This window comes from Meleagris gallopavo, chromosome 1 (genome assembly GCF_905368555.1).
Source record: "Meleagris gallopavo chromosome 1, MGAL_WU_HG_1.1, whole genome shotgun sequence".
NCBI classification, from domain to species: domain Eukaryota; kingdom Metazoa; phylum Chordata; class Aves; order Galliformes; family Phasianidae; genus Meleagris; species Meleagris gallopavo.
Genome location: NC_139404.1, coordinates 77432914 through 77458760, shown reverse-complemented (window position 1 = coordinate 77458760; position 25847 = coordinate 77432914). Strand labels below are relative to the sequence as shown.

At 39.6% G+C, this 25847-nt stretch overlaps 1 protein-coding gene across 1 annotated transcript in view; it reads right to left on the bottom strand.

The window, feature by feature from the left end:
- TBX15 (T-box transcription factor 15) overlaps positions 1-25847 on the bottom strand; it is an 87532-nt gene that overhangs the window by 10314 nt on the left and 51371 nt on the right. The window contains exons 2-7 of the mRNA XM_003202683.4: positions 24469-24682; positions 17100-17201; positions 14100-14271; positions 13553-13720; positions 10026-10090; positions 3651-3748 (exon numbers count right to left, since the gene is read on the bottom strand). Coding sequence (XP_003202731.1) covers positions 3651-3748; positions 10026-10090; positions 13553-13720; positions 14100-14271; positions 17100-17201; positions 24469-24682 — 819 coding nt within the window. The remainder of the gene's footprint in view (positions 1-3650; positions 3749-10025; positions 10091-13552; positions 13721-14099; positions 14272-17099; positions 17202-24468; positions 24683-25847) is intronic.

The window sequence follows — 25847 nt, the reverse complement described above, 5'->3', positions numbered from 1 at the left end:
AGTTGTGGCTATCAGGCTCTCCAGCTTGTGTGGCAGCTGAAACCTATCATTGTGTAAATCAGAAAGTTATTTAATCCTTGTATGAAACAGCTGCATCCAATGCTCTGGGTATTGATTCTCTGTGTCATCATGGCCCTTACTCAACATATAGCTTGGGCCAAATGAATGAGCAAAACTCTCAGATGCATGTTAAACAAGAGAAAAGCTAATGTGGAAAAAATTATAATACTTTTAGATAATTGTATTATGTAGCTGTATCTGGAATACTCTGTGCAAACATATTTTTAAAGAAATGATTAAGGACACAGAAAACCTTCCAGTAGAAAAGAAATAAAATTACTGTTTCTATTCATGGTAAGAAGCACAGACAAGGGACATAAAAATCTAAAACAATTAATTGTATGAAGAAGATAGATGGGAGGGAACTTGTGTCCTTCTTATCTAATTATCTCCCCAAAAAAGGGATGAAACATTCAGCTAGAATTGAAAAGCCAGAGCCACCTGACAGAAGTGTTTCACACAGTTTTGCCATGAAAACACGGAAACCACAGTTACAAGATTCTAGTGAGTGACAGGAAGTTACCACATATTCTTTTCTCTGCAAGATAGCATTGGCCATAAGCATTTCAGTTCTTTATGTTCTTTTTGATTAACTCTGCAAACTGAGCTTCCATTCTCAGGCATCTGCTTCAGCCAATAAATCATTCTAATTTTTTTCCTCTTAATTAATTTCTTTCTACCATCAAAAATATGTACAGTAGAAGACAGTATTATAGTGTTTGCAGCCAGGAAATTTTCTCTCAACTGCTTCCCACTATTTTCTTTTTTCTATAATAATATGTCCCTGTTTATCACTGCTCATCTACCCTGACCTCCAAATCTTTGTCAGTGCCAATGCTTTCCAGCACACTCAGTAGTTATGTACACCCTACATTTTGTTCCTAGGCACTTGATATTATATCTGACTGTACTTAGACCCACAATTTGTTTGAATGCTGCAGGTTACCAAGCAATCCCTACCGTTCATACTTTCATACCCATCAGCACTGTTGGCATTGCAGTCTTTTTTATCTTTTAGCAAATGTGTAGTTTTATTTGTTTCCAGACTGGTTAGTCCACAAAATAGTCTCCACAGAGAAACACTGAGACTGTCCTCAAGGGGAGTGTTTTCACATTTGTCGTCAGGTTTCCTATTTACTCATCGGCTTTGAGATTGACCTGCTATTCATTCCTTCAAATGTGCAAACTTTTTCAAGCTGGTACACATGGCATTAAGCTAAATGCTCTAAAAATCTTTCACAGCTATCCAGTTATTTCTAACAGTCAAAGTTCCGCCCCAATCAGAAAATTTGGTTAGATTTGTCTGACAAATCTGTTTTGGAAAAGGGAGATAAAACATTTATTTCATAAAAAAGCATACTAAAGTGCAAAAGAAAAGATAAGAATCCATAATAATCCTCAACATGTAAAAATCCAGATAAAAAACAGAAAATACAGCATATTTACACTGCTAAAGTCCCAAGCTTCTGTCTCAGAAAGCATCATTTTTTCTACCACAGTAAGCGTACTCATCCGTAGAAAATCAGGATTGAATTCCACAGTCTCTGCAGGGAATCTATTCCAGCACTCTGCTAGACTTCATGCAACTGGAGCCTGTTACTTCTTTTCCTATCCAGCACAGACAGCATTTTATTTCAGTGCCATTATGTCCTCCCTCTCTCCCTTCCTGAACAACTGAACAACTACAACTGGCTCCTCATCTATGGTATCTCTTCCTAGGCACTAGGCCATTTTTACTGCCTTCATTTCAACTCATTGCAGTAGATGTGCCCTTCTCAAGCTGCAATGGACACATCTAGGCATCATGTAAAGCCACAGAAGAGAGGAGAAGGGAGGAAGGACAATATACACATCCCCAAAGTCTCCTGTAACCCCAAGGCAGTTTTCTACAGCCAGCCCTAGAGCACTCCTTGCTGGTTCTGGGTGTCAGCAGCTGATTTTCTTCTCATAGCCAGGAATTAAAATAGAGTGTGTTTGTACCTTGGCTTTGCACCTACAGCTGAGACCAGGGTTCAGCATGTCAAAGGAATCACTGGAAAGAGGAGCACTACAGTGCAGGGAGTATTTCAGTTGCACTAACTTGGGGCTGTTTCATTTGACTAAATAAAGAGCTTAAGAGCACTCACTGTTTTCTAGTGAATTATACAGTTTTGAGACGAACCTGCGGACACAGCTTTATTTAGGGCTGCCCTGCTCTCACTGAACCGTAGTGCAGCGGTGGTGGTCTGCACAGAGCCGGCTGGTCACAGGGTACTGGCTCACTTCCTGGCTTTTCAGCTGCCAAACTATATTAAAACAAGCTAAAAATACATTAAATATTTTCCTTTCCTAATATTACCTTACCACGTAAGCTAGAGCTGGACTTGCCACTAGGATGTTATCTGATAACCACTGGGAGGGGAGGGAGCCATGTGAGCCTGGACAGGAGGTGAGCTGGGCCAGCCGGCTGCCAGAGGAGAGGCTGCTCCAGCAAGGATGACCAGGAGGAGAGGTTGTTATGTTTCTATTTAGGTGGGTGATGAAAACCATTCTGAATCCCTGCTTTAACCCATCTCTGACCGCACACCCCACCACAAGTGCTTCTTAATGCATACCTCTGAGCTTCTGCAAAACATCTCCTGCCCCCCACACTCTGCTGGATCCCCAGTGGGCAGCCCCCAGCCTCTCTCTGGAGCAGAACACATCATCTCCAGGTGGATCCAAGGTCTGGAGAGAAGATTTGGTTTGAAGTCCAGCTCAAACTAGGGAGGCCAGAGAATGTGCTCTGCTACACCTGGCACCCATTTATTTCTGACTGTTTAACCTCGCAGGTGTCACATCTAAAGATACTTTTTTGCTTTGTTTCTTTTGTTGTGTTTATATCAAGGGGAAAAAGTAATAGATTGCAGTGATACCTCTGTTCCCAGTGATGACTGTGTTTTTAACTAAAAAGAACTACAAAAAAGTCAATGGGTGAATCCTAGCAGCACAAAATAAAAATGATGTTGCAGCCTGAAACTGGAGATGAAAGCCCTGTTTAACAAATGAAGGATATAAAGGGCAGAAGCTATGAAAAGACACAGCATGAACAACTGGGAAACACTTGGGCTACCCGATAATTCTTCCCAGCCTCATACTAACAGAAAGTCTCTCCAGAAAGGCTACTGGGTTTTGCAAGTGAGGCAGTGTGATCCTGGGGGAGGTGTGCATATTTCCGGCCTCTTGAAGCTCCCACAGGACACAGACTTCTTCCCCTTGCATTTCCGCACAAATGGCAAACTCTAACTATAAATGCTGATCAATGCATTTGACATGGTGGAACATTGCTTCTGTCTGTCTTTGTTTTTAACTCAACCCACGCCACGCATGTGGACTGGTTTATCCAATGCTGCACTCCTTCCTACTCCACTTCCTTTGAGCTCTGAGGACACCAAAGAGGTGAGACAGCTGCATTCCACCTCATAACATACAGCCTGCCCAATGTCTCCTAGCTGCCATCCACCCTCCCGGTGTCCTTTCACAGCCATCAAGAGTTCAGCAAAGCGTGAAAAACAGAGCATATCATAGCTCTTGTATCCTCTTCTGCTTTGCACCATCCTTTTTACACTCACCTTGCTGCTTCTGCATGGTGGTGAAATCCTCAAAAGTGAGAGTGCGCACAGGGGGCCTCCAGAAGGCGTAGGTCTCCATGATGGCCTCCAGACCCGTCCTGCAGGATGGAATAAAGCAAGAAGAACATCGATCAGCCAGCAAGGGTATTGGCATAGGGAAAAAGGGTCTGACTTCTGGTCTGCCAGTGGCCACCAAAAGGCCACCTTGGCAACTGTGAATTCATCCAGCAAGCCTTTCTGTGCAGGCGCTGGCTGCTGCAGTAAAACAGAACTTCCCCTGTTCAAGACTTCCATAAATCCTAATGGTCTTCCAGTCCTTTTTGATTTTTAACAAGGATCCTTAACTTCCATTTTGCTTCGCAGGGGACAAATGACAGGCCCTCAAAGCACACTTAAACACTTATGGAAGTGGCTTAAACACTTTACAGAAGCAAGCTGTCATACATACAAACATGGGAGATCAGAGATTAATCCTACAGAATCTGAGAGGGTTTTTATGAATGAACCTTCCCTGTCACTTCCCATTTCTGGACACTGTTCTGAAGGGCTTTTGGAAGACATCCAAAGGGGAATCTTGTTGGTTTTGTATTTTGACCAGAAATGCAGTAAGAGGCTTTTTATAAAAAGGTCAATGGCTTCTCTGCTTTGGGTCCATAACTCACTACAGTGACAGTACCAAAGAAAAAAAGCCAAAAATCAAGTGAGAACAGCTTTTCCTCTTAAAGGACTGGAGTCTCAGGTTTGTGGGGGTTTTTTCTACTGCAAAATATTAGCACTGCTGGAAGTCTCTAACTCCACAAGCTCACTGAGAACATAGATGCATTACCAACTGAGGACCCTCTCTGCTCTTTATGAGACAGTATCCTGAGGTTTCTTCCTAGGAAAAATTCCCCTCTGTGGACACTGAACCTTGCTCTGTTCCCAGGTCTCTCCTTGCCTCCTTTCCAGCAGGAGGTTATAGCCCTTGCACTGGCTTAACACAACTAGAGATGCTTTGTCAAATGTGAGACCATATCCCGTTTCAATGCAAAAGGCTCTAACATCCCCAGAGCCTCTCATCAGATGTTGAGCTGATACTGGAGCTGCCTTTTGCTTCTGAAAATGTCTTTCTGCACGTGCCTCCTCTTGCTCAGTTAACTTTCCAAAGTCTCCCCGGAAGCTCAGATGCTTTAAATACATTGGAGTTGGCAAACCAAACTCTGTATTTTAAGAGGAGGTTTAGAAGAGAGGTTGTTGCATGGTGTTTATTAGCTGCTAAGCTGTTAGAAGTAGAAACAGAAGACATCTCTGCATAGCAATCTCACACTAGCACTGAGCACATTACAACAAAACTATCTGGTTAATACAGCAGCCTTTGCCAGCTCATGGAGCTTGGAGACAACAAGGCAGTGCTGAGTGTGAGCCCATCTGCTAAGCCAGGCTCTGTGTGCAAAAAGCAACTCTCAGGCTGCCGGACCACTCCCAGGATTTCCTCTGCCACACACGTGCAGACTCCAGCTGCTTCTCAGCACAGCCAGGAGGAGACTGATGCCTCTCTGCAGCCTCATGAAACGATCCCCAGCCCAAATGCTGAGGGAGGACTTTCTGGGACCGTTTATCCTGGAAGCATAAAATGCCCTGCTGCTTGTGAGGGTCTTTTCCAGCCTAAATAATTCTACTCCAAACCAGTTAAATCCAGCCCCTAATGGGCTTTCATCAAAGGAAGCATTAAGCTATTGCCCCTGCATCATTTATTTACAACTCAGATTGACTCAAAGTTTAAGCTTCCTAGCAATTAGAGCTTTCAGTCTACAGCTTTCCTTTGTACCAATACAGCTCTCTCATGTATTTTATTATGTGTATTTCTAAAGAAAAAAAAGAAAGGAGAGAGAGAATAGTCAGGAGATAATAAAAGAAGAAATAAAAGTAGAAATCAGAAATAATTTACTTCTTTCAGGGACTGGACTCAACTCTTTCTGTTACTGAGGATACCAGGGAATGAGGGATGCCATTTGGGACACCTCTCCTCACAGACCTCCACCACAGGACAGGAAGAGAACACTATCCTAGGCAGAAGTGAAGTGCTATCCTGTGTGTGTATCATTCTCTACAGGGAAAAACAATCCACAGTTTGCCAATGGAGAGACATTTTGTAACAGCAGTGAATGTTGTTTAAAAAAACCCTCTTTTCGGAATTTCTGAAATTCTCAGCAGTTTCTTTTGGTCTTTGGTGAGTATTGCTTGTAAAATGTGCTCAAATTACCCATGTGGCATCCACTTTCTCTTCCAAAAAAAAAAAAAAAGCTCTGAAAAACTGACTTTAAATTGCCTATCAGGCCATAAACACTTCCCTCTCACAACAACTTTATGAAGGAAGTAAGAAAGCATAAGAAGAGGACTTGCTGCCAGCCTTATTTTAATAAGGTCTGTCCTTTAAAAGGTATCCAAAATTCGCTCTCTCTTTTTCATTCATTTTTTTTTAAATTATTTCGAGTGCTATAAAGTTTTAATAATAGGCAATAAATGAAACAGTTCCATTGTCTGAAAAATGAAAAAAGATGTACGAGCTATCTGTGCATGTCCATAATCCATCCCATATGGCTGACCTTGCCATTCCTTCTGCATGCGGGATGCAGGTCATCATTTCATTGTTCACAAGAGAGGCCAAACCGCTGGCTCCAAGCATCCTCCTGACTCTCCTACCCTAAAAAGCTCTAAAAGCACTTCCAACACAAACAGCTTTTATTCACCTCAGCTGCCCATATCTGAAAAGAAAGTGTTGTTGCTTGCCTTCAGCTTTGTTTTTTTTCATTCATCACCCCATTGGGTTTCCAGTCTGTCTCTCCTTTTAGCTTTCTCCAGCATATGGAGCTCCCCTAAGCATTCCACCACCAGATGAACTCTACTCAGTCTCCAAAAATAGGCTCTACAGTATTAAACCTGCACCACTAAATATTTGGCTAGCTGATCTCTGTATGTCAAAAATGCTATTTCTCAATCTCTTGAAGTTTGGGAAAACAAACTAGCAATACCTGGCTCTTAAGTACACTGCCATATTAGAGAAGAACCTCTTTTATGTTAGTGTCCTTTTTCCACCGAGTCCAGCTCTTTTGTTTCACTTTTACAAAACTTTAATTAAGAGGTAACTAAGCCTAGGCTTCCTGACTCGAGCTAGCACTCTAACCTATCAAAGCTGATGGCTAGATTGTTGAACAGCATTGGCTAATATTTTTTCAGTGTTCAAAGTCTTCAAAAAAGTTCAGCTGCTGAGCTATTTCCATCCTTCCCTCTGAAATACTTCACTGCTCCCTCTCCCAGCCCAAGCACTGCAAAAGAAGGCAACCATGCAAACAGCTGAGGGATATCTAAGAGGAGATGCACAACAACAGTTCCTCAGATGGATAAAGGTAGTTATATTGTGATGGGGGTCCCCCAGTGCAGCAGGTTTTTAATACACTCTTGTACTAATGAAGACAGACCTCACTCATGAGGAAACATACAGGAAAGCTGCAAGCTGATGCAAGTGAAAGATTTAAAATGGAATTTAATTTGAAAAAATAGCCAACCCTGTAATTTATGCAGCAAGCAACAACAGTAAGCAATAAGATACAATTGAATAAGAAGGGAGGGAAAGAAAATCATCCCTCTTTGTTTTGTGGAAAAGCCTCAACACAAAGAAGAAAGGCAATGCCTTACAGAAGAAGTGATCTAAGATTTCACTTTGCTCTGTTCTTCCCAGTGTTTGGATTTTCTTTATCATTTGTTGGCAAACTCTACCTATGGCTGTGGTTCAGCATCCTGATGTAGCTGGGTTGCCCTGGAGCAGTCCCAGGTATTCTGTAGCTTCTCCTGCTACCAAATTGTTGGGTTCTTCTTAAGATCTCATACAGAAAACCCTTTGGACAGATACACTCCTGCTTCACAAATTGTGCCTTTCTCCAATTATCCCACATCTTCAGTGGGACATTCTCCAGCTACAGCCTCGTGCACTGTAGCTGACCAGAGGTGTGAGGATGCAGAAAGATGCAGAGTATCATGATTGTTAAACTAATTGGCCAATGATGGGATTTAAATTAATTAGGGAGAGAGGAGGCATTCAACATAGTTAAGAAAAATCCCATTTCATCAATCTTTTCCACATGCAGCTTGGATCTTACTGATTTTCTCCCTCCTACGTGTACACCTATGTATGTGTGCCCCAGAAAGGTAGCATTTGAGCATCCCAGTATCCTCCACTAGCTGACAGCAGCAGTACAACCTTCGCCAGACCACTGCTTGTGAGGCAGGCGCCTGGCTGCTTATATATGCTTGCAAATACCTTTGCCTGTTTTTTCTTCCTAAAGCCTCAGGCTCCTCTCTTTGATGTGTAATACCTTAAAGATTTTAATTCCTCTTTACATCAGCAGAGAGCCTTACTGAGCCTTCCCCACAGCTGCAGCCATGTAGCAATTTCCTGCCCTTTCTTAAATCAATGAGCTACAAAGATCAGTAATTCCCAACCTTTTCAGGAAACTGTCCAAATTCACTGGGCTTGGACCTTATTAATACCTTCCATGTTCATCCAGCCCACCATGGACCTGGAACTGCATCAATCCCTCTTCTGAGCCCAGCCTCCAGTGCAGCTGCAGCTGCACACAGGGAAGACCTTGTACAGGGGCATATGCTATTTCCCCCACGCAAGGATGGAGAGAAGAGTAAAAGGCATGTGTACCCTAAATATCAGAATTAATACTCTTGATGGGGATTAAATAGGGTTGGAATGTCTTTTCACAAAGCAGCTTTGAGATGGAACCTAGAAAGTTTTCTGGTGAGTAGGATATCTCCCCTGTGAAGATGTATTTAAATGGGTGATTGAAAACACGGGGAGTTGCTCACTCATTGAAGGCTTCCAAGGCAAACCATGAATGAAATAGCAGTCCTGATGAAAACATTCAAGAGGATCATGCAAGTAAAGACTGAATCACGATGCCCATGGTGACAGCAAATGAAGGCAGTGAATACAACTCGTGCTCTGGTGTGCACGCTCAGAGCCTTGCTTTACAACCCTAGTGCTCTTGTAATGTAGTCATACATGTTCAGTTTCATCATTAATTTAAAGTTAAAAGCCTTTGTCATGCTAATTTAAAGGATGCCCACATCATTTGTAAAACTGAAATGTTTAGGTTTATTACATACTGTTGGAGTTGTGCATGGCACCATATTGTCTTCTCCTAATACAAAAAATATTTCAATTAAAGCTTCTGCTTTTACACTGGTCTGTTAAAATATGAAGTATTCCAAGTAGTGTTTAAGGTGTTCTATTTAATCTTTCCATAAAAATCCAGACAAAATTTAGTAGCATAAAGTGAAAAAGTTTGACATCATCAGAGAAATATTGAAATGTTTCAAAACTAGAACATTGATGCCCTGTTATCCTGAAACCCTATCAAAAAGTCTTCTGATATAAAGCAAGCATTTGTGCTCCAAATTTTTGGAATTTCCTGTGAAAATTAAAAGATAAATCTATCTTTTAGCCAGACTCATGTGTAATTAAAAAAAAAAAAAAGAAGTGTCTAGATCCCTTTTATAGCATCATTCGTTATTTTGCAGAGAATTAACATTGCATCTATTTGTCCATTTTCCAAACTGCAGTCTCCTAATTTTCCATCTCTGTTCTTCATTTCAACAACAGAAATCTCTGAGAAGCCCTACAGTATCTCCACAAGTTCATTTATTTTACCTAATATTTTGTGTATAATAGTATCATACCAGTAATACATATATAAAAGCCTATCAGAGAAGCTAAAGAATATTTTGATCATATTCTAAACAACCAATAGAAAGGTTCAGAGAAAGATGGAAAAATAGAAATAAGCATAATAATTTCATTATTAAGCTAGAAAAAAAATCAACAAAATGGATATACAGAAGAAAATACCCTGAAGAATAGTGATTATGGAAAAGATACAGGCATAAAAGTGAATATTTAATTAAAGATCCAACAGCAAAAATACAGAGTCATAGAAAAAGAAAATGTAAAGCAGGAAAGTGATGCTGTCTTGGCAGGTCTAATAGTATCCAAAACCCTCTCCTGCGCTTGGGTTTGGGGACTGCAAGACCAAAGCTTCCCTCTACTTTCAGATAGAAAGAAGAGCAGCACTGGAGGAAGCTTCTGAAAAGAAACAAGTCAGTCCATCTGGCTGGCCTGGAAAGTATTTTCAAAGGAAACCATCATTAATGTGTCTGTTTAGGCAAAGTAAACAGTCTTCTGGATCCTCTAAGAATCAGTCTAAGGCAAACTGCTCTTGTAAAACTGAGGTAGTGTTGGAAAATGTCGCCCTTGGTTCTCAGATACGTGCCCTGTGCACTCATCAACGAGAGAGATCAGTTTGGATGCACAAAAAAATCTCCCCTTACCTGTTTCTCCCAGAATCTCTGAAGCCTTTAGCAAAAGGGTTTCTGTCAATTTTTAATCTGGTGATCTATGGAAGAAGAATAAGAGAATTAGCACATCTCCTCAAAAAAATATTTTTCTTTCAACAAATTAAAATTATGGATGATTACCACTCTTTCCCGAGACACCTGTATGATTACCTTTTGTATGTTTTCCCACAGATTCATGTTAAAGTCACCCTTCATTGTCTATGAGTGGACTATGAATTTAGCAAATGAGTGGTGCAGCACCAGGAAACCTGTCTTTGCTGTTTGTCTCTGAACATTTGCTGAGCATAGCACTGGAGATAAGAGGCTATTCCCAAAGGAGAAGCCCTAGGAGCTACAGTCCATCAACAGTCCCACATTTCAAGAAGCAGGCACACCATTTGCATTTGGCTGGCACTGGGGGTATCCCTGCCCCATCATTCCCAGTTCCCAACAGCTGGATGCACTCATAGGCCTTCAAGCAATGCTGAGGAGAAAAGGCCAGGCAAAGTGCAGCCTACAGTCTCCTACAGACAGCAACTGGCCACCTGATCACATGCACAGCTGCTGTGCTGCTCAGCATCTGGGTGGCCTTCAAGGAATTGCTGTTGTGGAAACCATTTTTTTTCCCTTCTCTTAACAAAGAAGATAGCTGGACGGTGTTTTTTGAGGAATGTTCCTTCCAGCTTGCTTGCTTGCTTGCTTGCTTGCTTTCTTTCTTTCTTTCTTTCTTTCTTTCTTTCTTTCTTTCTTTCTTTCTTTCTTTCTTTCTTTCTTTCTTTTCTTTCTCTTTTCCTTTCTTCCTTTCTTAACAGAATTTCCATGTTGTCAAGAATGGAAAATAATATTGAGATACCAACTTTGCATTTGGTAGTATCATGCTTATCATGCTCCCTAACCTGGTACAGCACAAGAGCTTCCCTGGGTCAACCTCACTTTGTTCCATACACAGTGGCTCTGAAAAGGAAGACCTCCAGATTCAGCTGAATTTGAGGTGCTTTTGCTGAAACTGCTCAAAAGGGACTCGTTTAATATAGACTGATCTAAAATGGACTTGCAGGTGTCTTTCTTCTGTCAGAATCAAGCCCTTACTGCTGGTTATTAGCTTCAGATATGGAATGCAGTTCCTATTTTTGCAGAAGCTTAATTTGTGAACTTAATTTCCGCTAAGCTGATTTTGCAGCTGTCCTGGGACTTGTGTGTACAGAGACAGAAATGTTCTGTGGAGTATGGAGTTACAGTAGAGGGAATCCCTGTGGTGGCTTTGCTAACATTTTACAACTGTTTCCAGAGACACTTCTCCCAGTAAGGCAAAGTTTTACAGCCACTGGAGGGCAAGTGTGTGGATTCAGTGGATTTTAATTTGTTTTTAATAAAAAAGCTTTTTCGTCCTACCAGAATCTCCTTTACTGCTGCTAGAAAAATACCCCCAAAAATGTTTCTGAAAAAAGAAAACACAAATGTTTGGAATTCAGAGATGATAGGACGAAATTTCAATGCTTTCTTTACAGTAAAGTGGCTTACAGAGTTCTTCCTTTCCCTCTTGCAGATAGGGTCTTATACATCTAATCATCAGGAAAAAAATGATAACATTTGAAAACCTGTCATTTCTTTTCATTTCTTCTCCTTCCTCTATCTTTTTCATGTGTTTGGTCTACAATTAAAAGTTTATTGAGTATAAGTATACAGTTGTGAGAGGAAGAGTAGAAAATTACAAGTGCTACAATGGTAGTGAATCCACCATGGTAGTGTAATTTTTGTTTTTTTTCTCTGCTGGAATAGTTTATTCCATTTTGAATCCTGTCTGAAGCCAATTTGAAGGGATTGGACTAAGAAAAATTTAGGAATAGGTAAAAGCAGTCACAGGAACACTGCTCTTATATGTTACAAAACAAAAACTAAAAATTTGCTGGCTAATTTTAGCTGATTTGAATGACTCTGTCCAAGAGTACTAAGTACACTGTTGTCCAATGAGTTTACTAGGTCACTTTCCAGAAGCTCAGATGGCAGCACAGAGAGATGTTTGCCTTACCATTTCCAATTCAATCTTCCTGTGGAATTTATGGAAGAAAATTGTGTAAATTATTCTCCCAACAGGCTTTATAACAGATTATTTTTCTTCTAACATTGCTTGTGCCATCATTCCATCCTGTGACGGTTCCTTGTCCTCTCAACTCAAATCTCAAATCTCATTATTTGTCCTCTCAAACTCACTCTCAAATCTCATCATTTACACAACAAAAACCTTCATCAACTGAGATTTTGTTTGTCATTGCTGGGAAAAAATTACCTTATGCTGAATTTTTAATGCCATCGTAACAATGCCCCCTCTCCCTTCCCTTTCCTTCCCCAAGGAGAAGTATGGCAGGAATAGGAAATGTTTTGTACATCTCATCTGAGAATAAGACAAAGAGTACATGTACATGAACAAGCTGAGCATGCAGAGCCTAAAGCATGGCAGAGGTGGTGCGAAGACTGGGGGAATGGCTGAGGCAAAGGTGGCTGGCAAATAAGCAATACATGAGAAGAGTACAAAGGGAATGGATGGATATAAGGAATTCTCAGCAGCTACAGTGACCATACCTGTAGAAGCAATGAAGCAGACAACCTCCTCCTTCAAAAGCTTGGACACTGCATTTCAAGAGGCCAATGAGGAAACTTGTGGAATCCACAGGCCAGCCCTTTCCAGAACTTAATGTTTTTCTACAGCCTCAAATACATATTTTTTTTCAAATGCTCATGTTTTCCTAGCAATTGTTTTCCTCTTAAAGATGTCTTATATTTTGAGAAGATATGAAATTCTGTAATCAAATACTAGTGTGGACTACATTTACAGTTTTGGGTGCCAAGAAGTCTGGTTCAAGAAAAAGGGCAGATCTGTCACAAAGCTCCTGCAGTCAACGCTTCTGCAGAAGGAATCCCGCTGCAACGATACAATTTCCTTATATCTGGATTCAGTAGTAATTCTCTAGTGTGGAAATTACAGGATCAGAATCAACTGTGAATTACGCATGAGAATTTTATTTAGTGTGCAAAAAATAGACTGCTGTTGCTCATACTATAAGGCTTCTTTTGTCAGAAAACTGCTGGTGTTCCCTTTTCTTTGAAGCTTCTACCTTCACTGATATGAAAAATAAAGTTTTCTCTGTGAAATAATGGATCTGAAGTGGTTGTACTGCTTCAAAATTGCAGTCTGGACAGGACATTGGAGTTTGAACAACAAAGTGGCAAGGAAAAGTGAACAAAATATATACCTCTGTGGCTTATCTCATCTAGTTATTTTATTAGTAAAAATGGCAGGCATCTTATCTCCAAGATGGTTGTCTGGGTAGATAGCTCGTGTCTATTGACTACCTCACAGCAAGCATTTTATTTTTGTACAGAAAAGTACAGTGAGCTTGTAAACTGGACACATTTATTTAGCCATATTTCTTGGAGAAGTTAATGACTCACAAACACAAAAAGCGTACCAATGTTTTTATGAACATCCCACATACAAGAAGCTTGAAGGCACATAGCTTTACCTGTTGATTCTGGTAGGCTGTCACTGTGGTGAAGACAGTCTCAGGGAAGTTGAAGGTTTTCACCCCATCTCCTGAGGGAACTGGCTTCGTCGGAGAAAGATCACTGCTGAAATCCTTGCGGATGACGTGAACACGAGGCTGGTACTTATGCATTGAATGTAAAATTATCTGAAGCAGAAAAAAAGAGGAGGAATAATTTTTTTTCCCTAAAAATTCTTCACTACATCCATAGGTACAAGGACACAGGGATGGAGTGAGGACTAATACAAATAGAGTTACTCTTGTCTTATAAGTGCATATGATACAAACATCAGTTGACCTGTCAAATTGGACTGTTTGAAAGAGAAATGGGCTTGTTGCTTTAAAGGGACAAGAACCATCTGAGAAAAAGCACTGAAGTACGGAAAAAAATCTCTACACTCATGGGAAGTGTCTACACATGTGTGGCCACCAGGACAGGGGAGCCATTAGAGCAACAGCATCACTCTTTTCATTCTGGGATGAGCAAGGCTGGGAAAGTACGAACTAAGATTAGCTTCTAACTTACATGTCCTTGATCATCAAGTTCATTGTTGGTCAGCTTGAGCTTGTCAAAACTGACCACCTGCCTCATCCAGGTGTCTCCAGAAGCCAATGAGTCCGGGTGGATGTAAACCCTTGGGGGCACTGGAGAGTCAGCATTGCCAGCCACCATCCATTTGGAGCTGTGGTACACATACCTGAAAGAGGAAGAGGCGATGGCTAAGAAAAATTGTCACTCAGTCGTTGGAAGAACATTCCCAGAGTTCTCCCTCTCCTGCCATCCTACCGCACACACTCCAAGCACTCATTTGCAGTCAGGGGGGAATGTGCTTTATTGCAACCTCCTACCTTCTAAATGAAAGCCAGATTACCTCTGAGCCACTTGTTCGGACTTGATTCCTTATTAAAACCACCTTCACAGTTATTTTCCCTGTAAAACTCTGCCACATGTGCCTCCTTAACTCCTTAACCCTCTCTGAGCCAGAGTAAGAGGATAGAAAATAGTAAATAAAGCTCTCTCTGAAAATCACAGAATCACAGAATTACAGAATGTCAGGGATTGGAATGGACCTTGAATCACCTAGTCCAGTCCCCCTGCCAGAGCAGTAACACCTAGATTAGGTCACACAGGAACATATCCAGGTGAGTTTTGAATATTGATAAATGATCTGTGATCTCTGGAAATCTGCACTGACTGCCATGCCAGACTGTACAAAACATATATTCATCCAAAAAGGCCAAAATCCTATGGATACCACCAGAACAACTGATAAAAAAGAATTTCTCATTTAAAATAGAGTGAAATAGGAAAATCCATTTAGTATAACCAATGTCAGGATTAGAGGAAAAAAAATTAAATTATCTTCTGTGTTACTGAGCTAACCATCCTGTGTATGCCAAAAATTACTCTCCTGCAGTTCTTCTTAGCTCTTTCTCTGTGTTCTGTGGCTCCTGTAGTCTAAAGTATTTCACAAACAGTCCTGCTAACACCTCTTAATTCTTCCCTGCACTGCCCTTCCTTGGGTCTCTACTCAGCTCTGTGGCTCTGTGAAGCTATTTCAGTCCTTACCTACTAACAGTGATTCATTTCCTGTATTTTTAAAAGAAATGGAAAAGAAAGTTCATTCCTTTCAGTGCTAGTTTATTCTATGTGGCTGCATTAGCTGGCAAGGGCAGAAACAGAATATAAGACAATCTACTAATTTTTGAGTTAAATACTCTCAGAACTACATTGAAGGAAAGAGACAAAATAACTAACTAGGTCTAGGGAACTATCTTGATGCTTCCAAAAAATTACTTTCCTGAGAAACACTTTGAGAGAAAAATGAAATATTTAGCATTTTAAGAAAAGTTCTTGAATCTTTGGAATGTGGAGTGGTCAAGACTGTTCTGGGAAAAGAGTTGCTCTCAAGGGTCTTCTGAGTATAGATAAATAATTTCTGTCTGGGTCGTATTCTGTGATGCAGAGCATCATGAGTTTTCTAGAGTACTTTTCTAGGGGGTAAAGGCCATTATTACTAGAGAAATCTAGTAATTTAGTTGAGATTCAACTGTGTTTTTCATCAGTTAAGTACTTTAAGTCTATGTTCATGCTGTGCTGGACAACACTAAAAATGACACCATTCAGCTCAGGGTAGACTGGAGACGCTCTTCTCTGTTCAAAGCCTAGTTTTCCATTCCTTCTTTGCTGAGATAGCTTTAGAAGCTCTAAACTCCAATTGCTACGTCCCTCAGAGAGTGGTTGTTAATAACATATATTCTGAAATGCATGCTGGAAACCACCCCAAATAAAAACTGACTGCTATTCAAAACTACAGAGAAAAATAATAAAATTTAAAAATGGTTTTAGTTGGAAGGGACCTGAAAGAACATCCAGTTCTAACCCTCCTGCCATGACTAGGAGCCACGTTGCCCAAAGACCCATCTAACCTGACCTTGAACATTTCCAGGGAAGGGACTGTTTCCCTGGGCAATCTGTTCCAGTACCTCAACACCCACATAGTAAAGAATTTCTTCCCTCTTCTAGTTTAAAACCATTACCCCTTTTCCTATTGCTACACTACCTGCTAAAGATTCACTCCCCAGCTTTCCTGTAGTCCCTCTTTAGATACTGGAATGTCACTATAAAGGTCTCCTTGGAGCCTTCTCTTCTCTAGACTGAACAACCCAGTCTCTCATGAGAGGTGCTCCATCCCTCTGATCAAGGTCTGGACCCTTCTCTGATCTTGCTTCAATAGGTCCATATCCTTCTTATGCTGCAGAGGCCACAGCTGAACACAGTATTGCAGGTGGAGTCTCAGGAGAGTACAGTAGAAGAGCAGAATCATCTCCTTCACCCTGTTCACCATGATTCTTTATGCTGCCCAGGATGTTTGGCTTTCTGGGCTACAAATGCACATTGCCAGCGAAGGTCAAGTTTTCCAGCAACCAGTACCCCAAGGTCCTTCACCTCAGGGCTGCTCTCAATTCATTCTCCATCCAGCCTGCATCTGTGCATCAGACTGTCCCAATCCAGGTTCAGGATCTTGATCTTGTCCTTGTTGAACTTCAGGAGGTTTGCACAGACCCACCTCTCAAGCCTGCCAAATTCCCTCTGAATGGCATCCCTTCCCTCCTGCATGTTGACTGTACCAAAAAGTACAGTGCTTAGGGTTCACTCAATCCCACTGATAATGATATTAAATAGAGCCAGTCCCAATACCCACCCCTGAGGTATACCATTTGTCACTGATCTCCACCTGAACATCAAGCTGTTGACTGCAACTCTTTGAGTGAGACCAGTTCCTTATCCAGTGGGTGGTCTATCCATCTCAGATCTCAGAAAAAAAGTGCAAGGAAGTATATTAAACCTTTAGGTTTTTGTCTTACAATTCTGGTCAACTCAAAGTTTTAAACCAACAGTCTCTCCTCCAGCATACTTTTGCAATAGTGTATAATGGCATATTATACACTATTGTCTTTCCTGGGCTCTAACTGACACTGATCTATCACAAAATGTTCCTATCTATATGCCTTAAAAGCTTACCTGTATCTCTTGTTATCCACCGGTACAATGTCCATAGCAATATAATACTGCTGGTGAGGATCCAAACCTGTAATTTTCACCCTCATGGCTGGAAACATTCTCCTAGGAAAAGAAGGGTAGAAACAAGGGAGGAAATGGTGAATAAGGAAGCTGAATGAGCTCTTTGATCTGTCTCTGACACCAGGATCATGCTACTTTACAAAGATCACTTCTTGGCATGACACATCTGGACTTGGTATGGATAGCAAAGATTGCTCTGGCAGTGGTTTCAATTGTATTTGTCTTTTTTTTGTTGTTGGTGGTGGTTTTTTTGTTTGTTTGTTTTTCCATTTAAGAAAAGGAATAGCAGGATAAAAACCTGTGGGTGAAAGTAAGGCACTCTAGTCAAGCACTTTCTATTTCTGACTCCTAGTAGACAGCCCTCCACATAAATTGTCCCTCAAGTCTAGGCTCCTCTCTTGGTGCTTCAGTATAGATATGAGCAGTATATATATTCTGGGGGGAGAGGGGGGTTGTTTTTTTGTTTTTTTTTGTTTTTTCTCCATCTAGCACTATGGTCTCACGTCACACCAAATGTTTACTTTTGAGAAAATTACATTTCAATATGGATTTTAATTGTACTGGAATAATCTAAAGCAAAACCATCATCACAGAAGAGTCTCTTGCCTTTATGATTGTAGACACTTAAGAAAAATATGCCTTAAATGAATTTGCTTATTAGGCCTATATTCCAGAATTAACAGAAACACTGGCAGTATCACTATGGCTTTCCTGAAGTCTAAGCACTATTTTTTGAAAACCTTTTTGTAAATGTCGTCTTTTATGTGATGTTTAATCACATTATGTCTTAAATTTTTTTCTTCCAATAGGTAAGTTATGAAACTTCTACAACAAATTAATTCCTGGTCTTTCTTCTCTTGTCTGAGCACAGAAAAGCTGTGCTGTGCACTGGTCACTTTCTGGAGATGTGTACAACAAACCTTGAGCTGAGATCCCACAAGAGCGTATTATTCAATTGTACTACTCTTGCCCAGAAGATATGGAGTTTTGTTGAGAGAAACTGAAAATACTGAATACCAATGTGTAGTTACATACTGATCCTCTGACAGGTAGATGTCTCTATATGGAATGAGAATAGGTTGGATGGAAGGAGGATATTAAAGGGGAAATAAAAAGTATTAAAATGATGATGAAGAATTACAAAAAAATGAATGAAATAAATATTTGTCTACTGTTTCCAGAGCCCTCCTTAGAAACCACTGTGACATTTTGTCTTCTGTTTAATGAAAAATAGTGAAATGTCTGAGAAGATTTACATATCTACCCAATATTTTTATTCTTGAAGTATTAACAATAGAGCCTGGAGAAGGGAAAAATGGGAATGTTTGTGAACATTACCAAACACGCCTTTCAAAAACTGTACTATGACTGTGAGAAATTATTTTATTCTTTCCCATCTGCACTACATACATACATTTGGAGAAGAGGGTGGGAAGGAAGAGCTCAATGCTCAGCATTCACCCTGCCCACAGCTTTTCCATTTCAGGCCATTGACAGGCAAAGTTCTGATATATTAGTAACTGAACCTGCCTAGGAAAAGGGCTTTCATTGCAGAGATGAGGAGAACATCACCCCACAGCTGCCAGCACACAGCTAGAGTTATGAGAGATGTAAAAGTGTCAGAAAAATTGCCTACAGAATCCCTCAAGGAGAGAGTAGATTTGTGCAGCTGATGGTATGAGTTTGCTAGCTAAACGGTTAAGGGGGAGAAAAAGAAACAGTGGATAGTCTTCAGTGTCTTGAGGGCATTACCTTGTTTCTATCACAATGGCTCATTAAATCTGCCAAACCAAATGGGTACACAATATGGCATTTTACGAATCCATTCTTCTTAATTGGATAGAGGTGGCGTGGGAGTAGCTTAAGAGGTGGGTCATATTTCAGAGGGTTGTTGAGAAATCCAGGATTAAATCTGAGTCTCTTTGGGTCTAAGTCTGCACACTACATTGGGAAAACTGAATGCTGTGTGTTCGCAACTCTCTCCAACACTGCAACCCCGTGTAAGGTTGCAATATAGCTTATGGGGTTGTTTGCTTATGAAATACCTTGTAAAAGGTTACCACAGACCATTCAACAGGCTTAGAGGCTAATCTCTAAAATGACCAGAGAAAGCTCAACTGAACCCAGCATTTTCTCTAAGGTTTAAGTATATTTTTAAAGTTTTTAAAATATTACTGTTAAGATTTTCTGTGGGTGTAAAAAAAACTTGGGTTTTTGACATAAGAATGTGGCCTGGGACTATCACAGCAGATCTCCAGCAGCACTGCTACATTATCCCTGGAAAAGAGAAAATGGAAAAGGCAGAAATAAACAGAAGTGACTGAGGGACTCTGGTGGACTGTGGTATAAGTGAGAGAAGTCTACAGGGTATCCTGAATTTATAGCTATTTTATACCTCATAATTCTTTGTATTTCAAGACTGGTGCCAAATGTATATTTGTTTATAAAAACAAACTTGTGAGGAGTTAAAGCGAGAGACAGGAAGGGAAGACATGAACACTTCATCAGAATTCCACAACTAAATCCCTGTTGCTGCCTCTTACTGAAGAGCACCATGGGACTCTTGCTTCCTTCCACTGGAAACAGAACAATCATTTTGTAGTGTAAACAGCCCCAAGTATGTGTCTCATACAACTCCAGCTGATAGTATAAGGAACTCAAAGAAAATCCAGTGAAAATACCAATTAATTTATCAGGAGGCACAGAGGAGCAAGGCCACCTCTTGCATTCACTGCTGTTTTTTAATTCTTCTCTTATTACTGAGCCTAGAATGAGCATCCCTCAGTACAGTTACGGTAGCTATGATAAGACTCCTGTAATTGTTACTCTCATTTCTGAGAAGAAATCCCAAATTTGCAAAAGATAGAATTTGTATCCCTGGAGGAACACCTTCCATTTGTGCCTCTGTGCTTGGTCGCCCTTGTGTAATCACCCCCATGAACTGTACATAATGTTTCCCTCCTAAGGCAGGACTAAAAACATTCACTGTAGTAAAAGTGCATTCCCCCAGTAATAATTGCTCATTGCTTTCCCATTTGGACAGCACTTCTATGCAATGTGCAACAGCAAACCCTGCAGCTCAGATTACAATGGTCTTTAGTTAATAAATGTAGAGAAGAGTTCAGATTCCTGTGCTGATGTTGCTAATATACATGCACGCATAGTGCAAGAGAGTAGAGAAAAAGAGTAAAATAATTCTTTTGGAACAGTTGCTTAAAATCAGGATGATTTGTGGCTTAAGGTGAGTTTTTGTAGAGTTTAAAGCTCCCTTTCAAACCAAAAGGAGATAAAAGAGATTGTAGATTTGAATGCACTGCAGCTGACAGAAAGTCATTTGCATCTTTTGCAAAAAGAACAAAGGACTCTTGTTATAAGAATCTTACTAAGTCTGAATAGCAACATTCTGGTAGAAAGAAAGAAGGGAAAATTCTAAAAGGACTGTAGTCAATTTATGGAAGCAGATCAAAAAATAGGCAGTTATAAATACAACTTCAAGAAAGAAAAAACAACAAAGCAGATTTAAATGTGAGTGGAAGTGGAGTTTAAAAGCTAGAAAATGTATTAGGCCTAATGTAAGCAGGATATAGCTCTAGAAATATGTTTGAAATGAGAATGAAGGCTAGAATCTAGCATTAATCAGCAAGAGCAAAAAGGCTTAGTGAAAACAGGCAGGAGGCAAGCAATGTCTTATCAGTCATAGAAAATTAAGGAGCTGCTGTACTTATAGGCAACCAAGTCTGCAATTATAAGGGCTTCCAAAACAAGAAGGCCTTGCAGGATTTAAATACGGTTTCTGGAGGGAAACTGACAAAAAAGAGAACAATCTTCCCTGGAGAAGGAAGCTGTACATCTCTCAAAATTTAATAAGTAATTGGAAATCCTCAGCAGATAATAATAATTCATGTCTCTCTTTGTCAGAAATCATGCTATCTAATCTATGGGATGCACAATGTATCATGGAATCCATGTGAAGAAATAGAATTCTGTTCTCATCTATCTCAGGCACATCCTCTCTGAAAAGGGAATGTTTAATCAAAAATATTAAACATTTAACTAGTATATTTCTTCAAATCTGTAAGATCTGTCCCAGTAAACAGATGTCCTAAGGAAATAAATTGACCAGATCTTCTTTCTGCTTTGCAATGGTTAACTTAAAATGTGGTCAGCAGAAAAAATCTCCTCCAATACTGTTAATATTACCACCGAAGACAACATTAAATGGTAAAGACATGTACGTTTAGTAGCTACACATGAAGACTGCTCTGAAAGCAATGCCACCTATTTTATTATGTTGGCCCATGATGTCAGAGGAGAAGGTTGGTGATGTGGTAGTATATATTAAACTTCTGCGCCAATATCTCAATACATTTTGTTGCTGTGTGAGAGATGGCAGCTGAGACGCAGTCTAACAAAATGGTGTCTGACATGGAAATGAAGATGAAGCAAAGATGAGTCATTGAATTCTTCCATGCGGGAAAAAAAATTGTACCCACTGACATTCATCAGTGTTTGCTGAATGCTTATGGAGACAAAACAGAGGATGTGAGAACAGTCGGGCAGTGAGTGGTGTGTTTCAGCTGCGGCGATGGTGATGAGAAAGACAAGCTGTGTTCTGAACAGCCACACACAGCTGTCACACCACAAAATGAAGAGCATCTCAATCAGTTCATCCCCACAAATCAGCAGAATGCAGTCAGGGAACTGTGTATGGAGCTTAGTATCTATTTCAATGCATTGGAAATGATGGTAGCAGTTGGAATATAACAAAGTTTGTGTCAGGTGGGTCCCATGAATGATCGCAAGGAACAGAAAGAACATCATATGCAAATATATCTCTATTGAACCACTCCTATGAGGCTGAAGGTGGCAGTTTTCTGGATCACATCATTATCAGTGACAAGGTGTGGTATCACAACTACAAGATAAAGTAAAAACAGCAGTCCATGGAGTGGCAACGTGAATTCCCCATGGAAGAAAAAGTTCAAGACGCAGCCTTCAGTGGGTGAAGTGATGTGCACTGTCTTTTGGTTTAGGAAAGGGGTGAGGCTTCTGGATTTCCTGGAATCCATCAACACTGACTGCTACATTGTGCCACTGACAAAGCTGAAAGGTCAAACTTCCAGAGTCAGGCCAGAAAAGAAGACAACCTTTCTCTTGTAACACGACATTGCCAGGCCCATACCAGTCTGAAGTTCATGGAGCACGTTGTCAATCTTGGCAGAACTGTCCTACCACACCCACAGTATAATTCACAATTGATGCCTTCTGAATTCCATCTATTCGGGCCAATAAAGATGGACTATATGGGCAACCTTTTCCTAGCAGCAGAGTCATCATAGCATCCGTGAAACAATGTGTCACCTTTGCTGTTGCTGATTTTTATGATCCCTATGACATGCAGAGTCTTGCTTATTGCTTGTGAAAATGCCCACAATAGTGGGCAATGTTGAAAAACAGTTTTGTAGTTATCAAATTATGTTATTGTGTTCTTTGTATCTGTTGTAGTTTACAGGGAAATAAATAGGAGGTATTACATTCGGAGTGACCTACATAGATTTTGTGGGTACAGTCAATGATGAGCTTGATGACTACGAAGACTAAGGAAATAATAAACATCATCTTTCAAGGATAAAGAATATGATTTAAAATTGTAAAGAATACATGGTTTGCTTGGTATATTAAGTTTTGCAGTGTGGTCCATCAGTTTTTGTTAGTGGAAGAGCTGTCAAGACTGGAGCTTGCAAATATTCTCTAACTTCCCACTTGATAATGCCATTAATGGTTTACAGAAAACCACATATTAAGTCTGAGAAATATTTCTTACAACTCTTACAGGCTTTCCTGCATCTATTCTCTAAAAAATATATATATATAAATACATACTATTTTGGATGACTTAAATAAAGTTAGTGTTTCTGTCTTTCTTAACACATCTGATAGCTCTGATTCCAATTGTTTTGTTTTGTTTTTTTTTTTTTTAACAGATCCAAACATTTCAGCCTGTTTTTGATTTTTTTTTTCCACGAAACCGTTCTTCTCCAGAATCTCTGCCAAAATTCCCCAGGCTTCTATGGGAACAAGTGTTAAACAATTTGTAAAATTGCAGTGGCTTTGATGTTGCAACTTTTTGAGTGATTTTTTTTTTTTTAAAGACGCTGTAATTACCGTGCAGTTATTTAAGATCCCAGAGAGTTCAACTACTTAATTCAGAAACGTGATCTTCATATCAACAAGCTCTGCTCATTTTGCTGTGCTGCTGTTAAGCCTATCCCCTCCATTTATCACAAAAGAATGAATGAAATCCTTCCCCACCCCTCAGGAAATTAAAAAAAAAAAAAAAAAAAAAAAAAAGCGGAAAAAAAAAAGAGGAAAAAAAAAAAAAGAGGAAAAAAAAAAAAGAGGAAAAGAATTACGGAAAATTTGTCCTCCACGTTTCTGCAGAACAGCTCTTGAGATAACCGCGCGGTTCCTGTTGGACAACCCTGTCCATGGTGCTGATTTTCCTAACAGCAATATTAATCGCAATTAAAATATCGTTAAGTGGAGGAAAGGAAAATTATATTATCACAAGCATGTCTAAAAATTTAGAATGTTTAATACCTTGTGACATCTAGAGATTTGCAGTTCATTTCAGGTTGTGTTTTGGTGAACAGATTTCTAGCCATTTTTTTAATAATAGACAGCAATGAGACACTCAAAGAACTGGAAGGCAGAGTGAGTTTCAGCGTTTTGGGTTTTTTTTGTTTTTTGTTTTTTTTTTTCATCTGGCCATTAATGACTCTTCCTAGCCACAGCTGACATGAGCTCATTTGCAATAGCAGAGATAAACACTAAACCTGCTCTTCGTTAATAGAAGAAAACATTAGAATATGTCTACTCAGAATTGCAGAAATACATTATTTCATAGTAAAGGTAAATTTAAACTAGACCACGTATAAGATTAAATCAGCTGGGTCATGAAGTGCTAACAGAACTTGAAACTCTAATGGCTCATCCTCAAATTCATAACTCGTCTCAAATTCAGTGCAGCCAGCAACAAAAGGATCATCTCTTTATTTATTTGCTGTTAGGAAGGACTACCCTCAACTGCTTCCTACAGCTGACATTTACTCTTTGAAGACACTGATTCAGGCAGAAATATGGAATCACTTTATCAAACTTCATAAAGCTAGTAGGATATGCAGCTGTGAAAATCTGACAATCATTTACATTTATTCCCTCAGATATTTATGGGATTTCATGAAAGAAAATGGTTGTTTGTTTTGTTCTGATTTTTTTTTAACTACACAAAAAGTCAGAGATATCTTACCTGCCTGCTTTTGTGATGATCATCTCTGTCCCAATGTCATGAAATCTTTTCCAGAGGTCAGCACACTGCAGTTCTACTTGGATCTCTTCCATGGATGAAGGTGGAGGAGGTTGAGGACCCGATCCACCAGATGTAAGGTCAGAATGGGAGCCAAAAGAGCAGGATGTTCTTTCTGCCAACACCTCTGTGTCTGACCCAGTGCTCTGTTCTGAGTCTGCAAAGTAAACATACCAGATAAGACACTGCAATTCTACCTGCTGTGAGTTAAAAAGGAAAAGGAAAGTCAATAAAGGAAGTTCTAAAGAGTGATGTAACTGGATTTTTTGTATATGGTATGTCATGATTTATGATCTGATTTTGGTCTTTGAGGTTCCAACATAACATCTGGTATTCTTGTAAAGCTTTACAAACAGATTTTAAAACACTCTCAACATAAAATATAAATAGTAACAAACATCACTGCAATGCCAGGAATGGAACACAAAATATAGATGAAAAAAATTGAAATGAAAAAATAATAATAATATTTGAACCCATAGTTTCAAACCAAAATTAAATGAGCTCAATGGAAAACTACATTCCATTTAATTGAACATCCTCCCACAAAACTATTAAAGAATTGGTTATTTTTAAACAGCATTTTTTCCTTTCAATATCCTTGTCATCAAAAATAATGACCATTTTGTATTTTGCTATTTGGCAGTACCATTTTGGAAATGTGTTTTATTTGTTACTATAATATTTTTTGGAACAATGATGTTTCCTGGGAAAATAAGCATGCAGCTTTTGGTGAGGAAAATGCTCTAGGCTACTTAACAACAAAAAGAGAAGATAGTAAACATATGGAATATGTTATAAAGGAAAGCAGATGAAGAGAACTGTATAAAACACTACATGAGACAACCATCTCACTTTAAGGAGGAAAAGTAAACTTGCTAATAGAAAATGAAAGAAATCAAACAAAAAACTTGAGGTTGGAGTAGCTTAAAATTACGGACTGGCATGCTGAGCCATGTAGCCTCATCTTTGCCAAAATATCTCATTTACATTAGATAATTAGATATATAGTATGTATATGGTCCTAGCTTTCATACAATCGGCTAAGGTGAATTTTGCAAATAGTAGTGTTTCATTGCAACAGGGTGTACACCCACATTACAAAAAAATAATTCACAGTTCATTTTGTAAGGCAATGTGTTTACATTTAGAATCTGAGTTTTAACAAATTGACACAAGTATTAAATAGATGATTGAGTTAGCAAAAATGGATGTGAAGTGCTCAGTCAAATGGATCAAGAAGAGCTCTACAGATTTCAAAGACAATACAAAATCAATACCATACATCGTCTGCATTGATCACCTAAGCGCATGCATGCCAG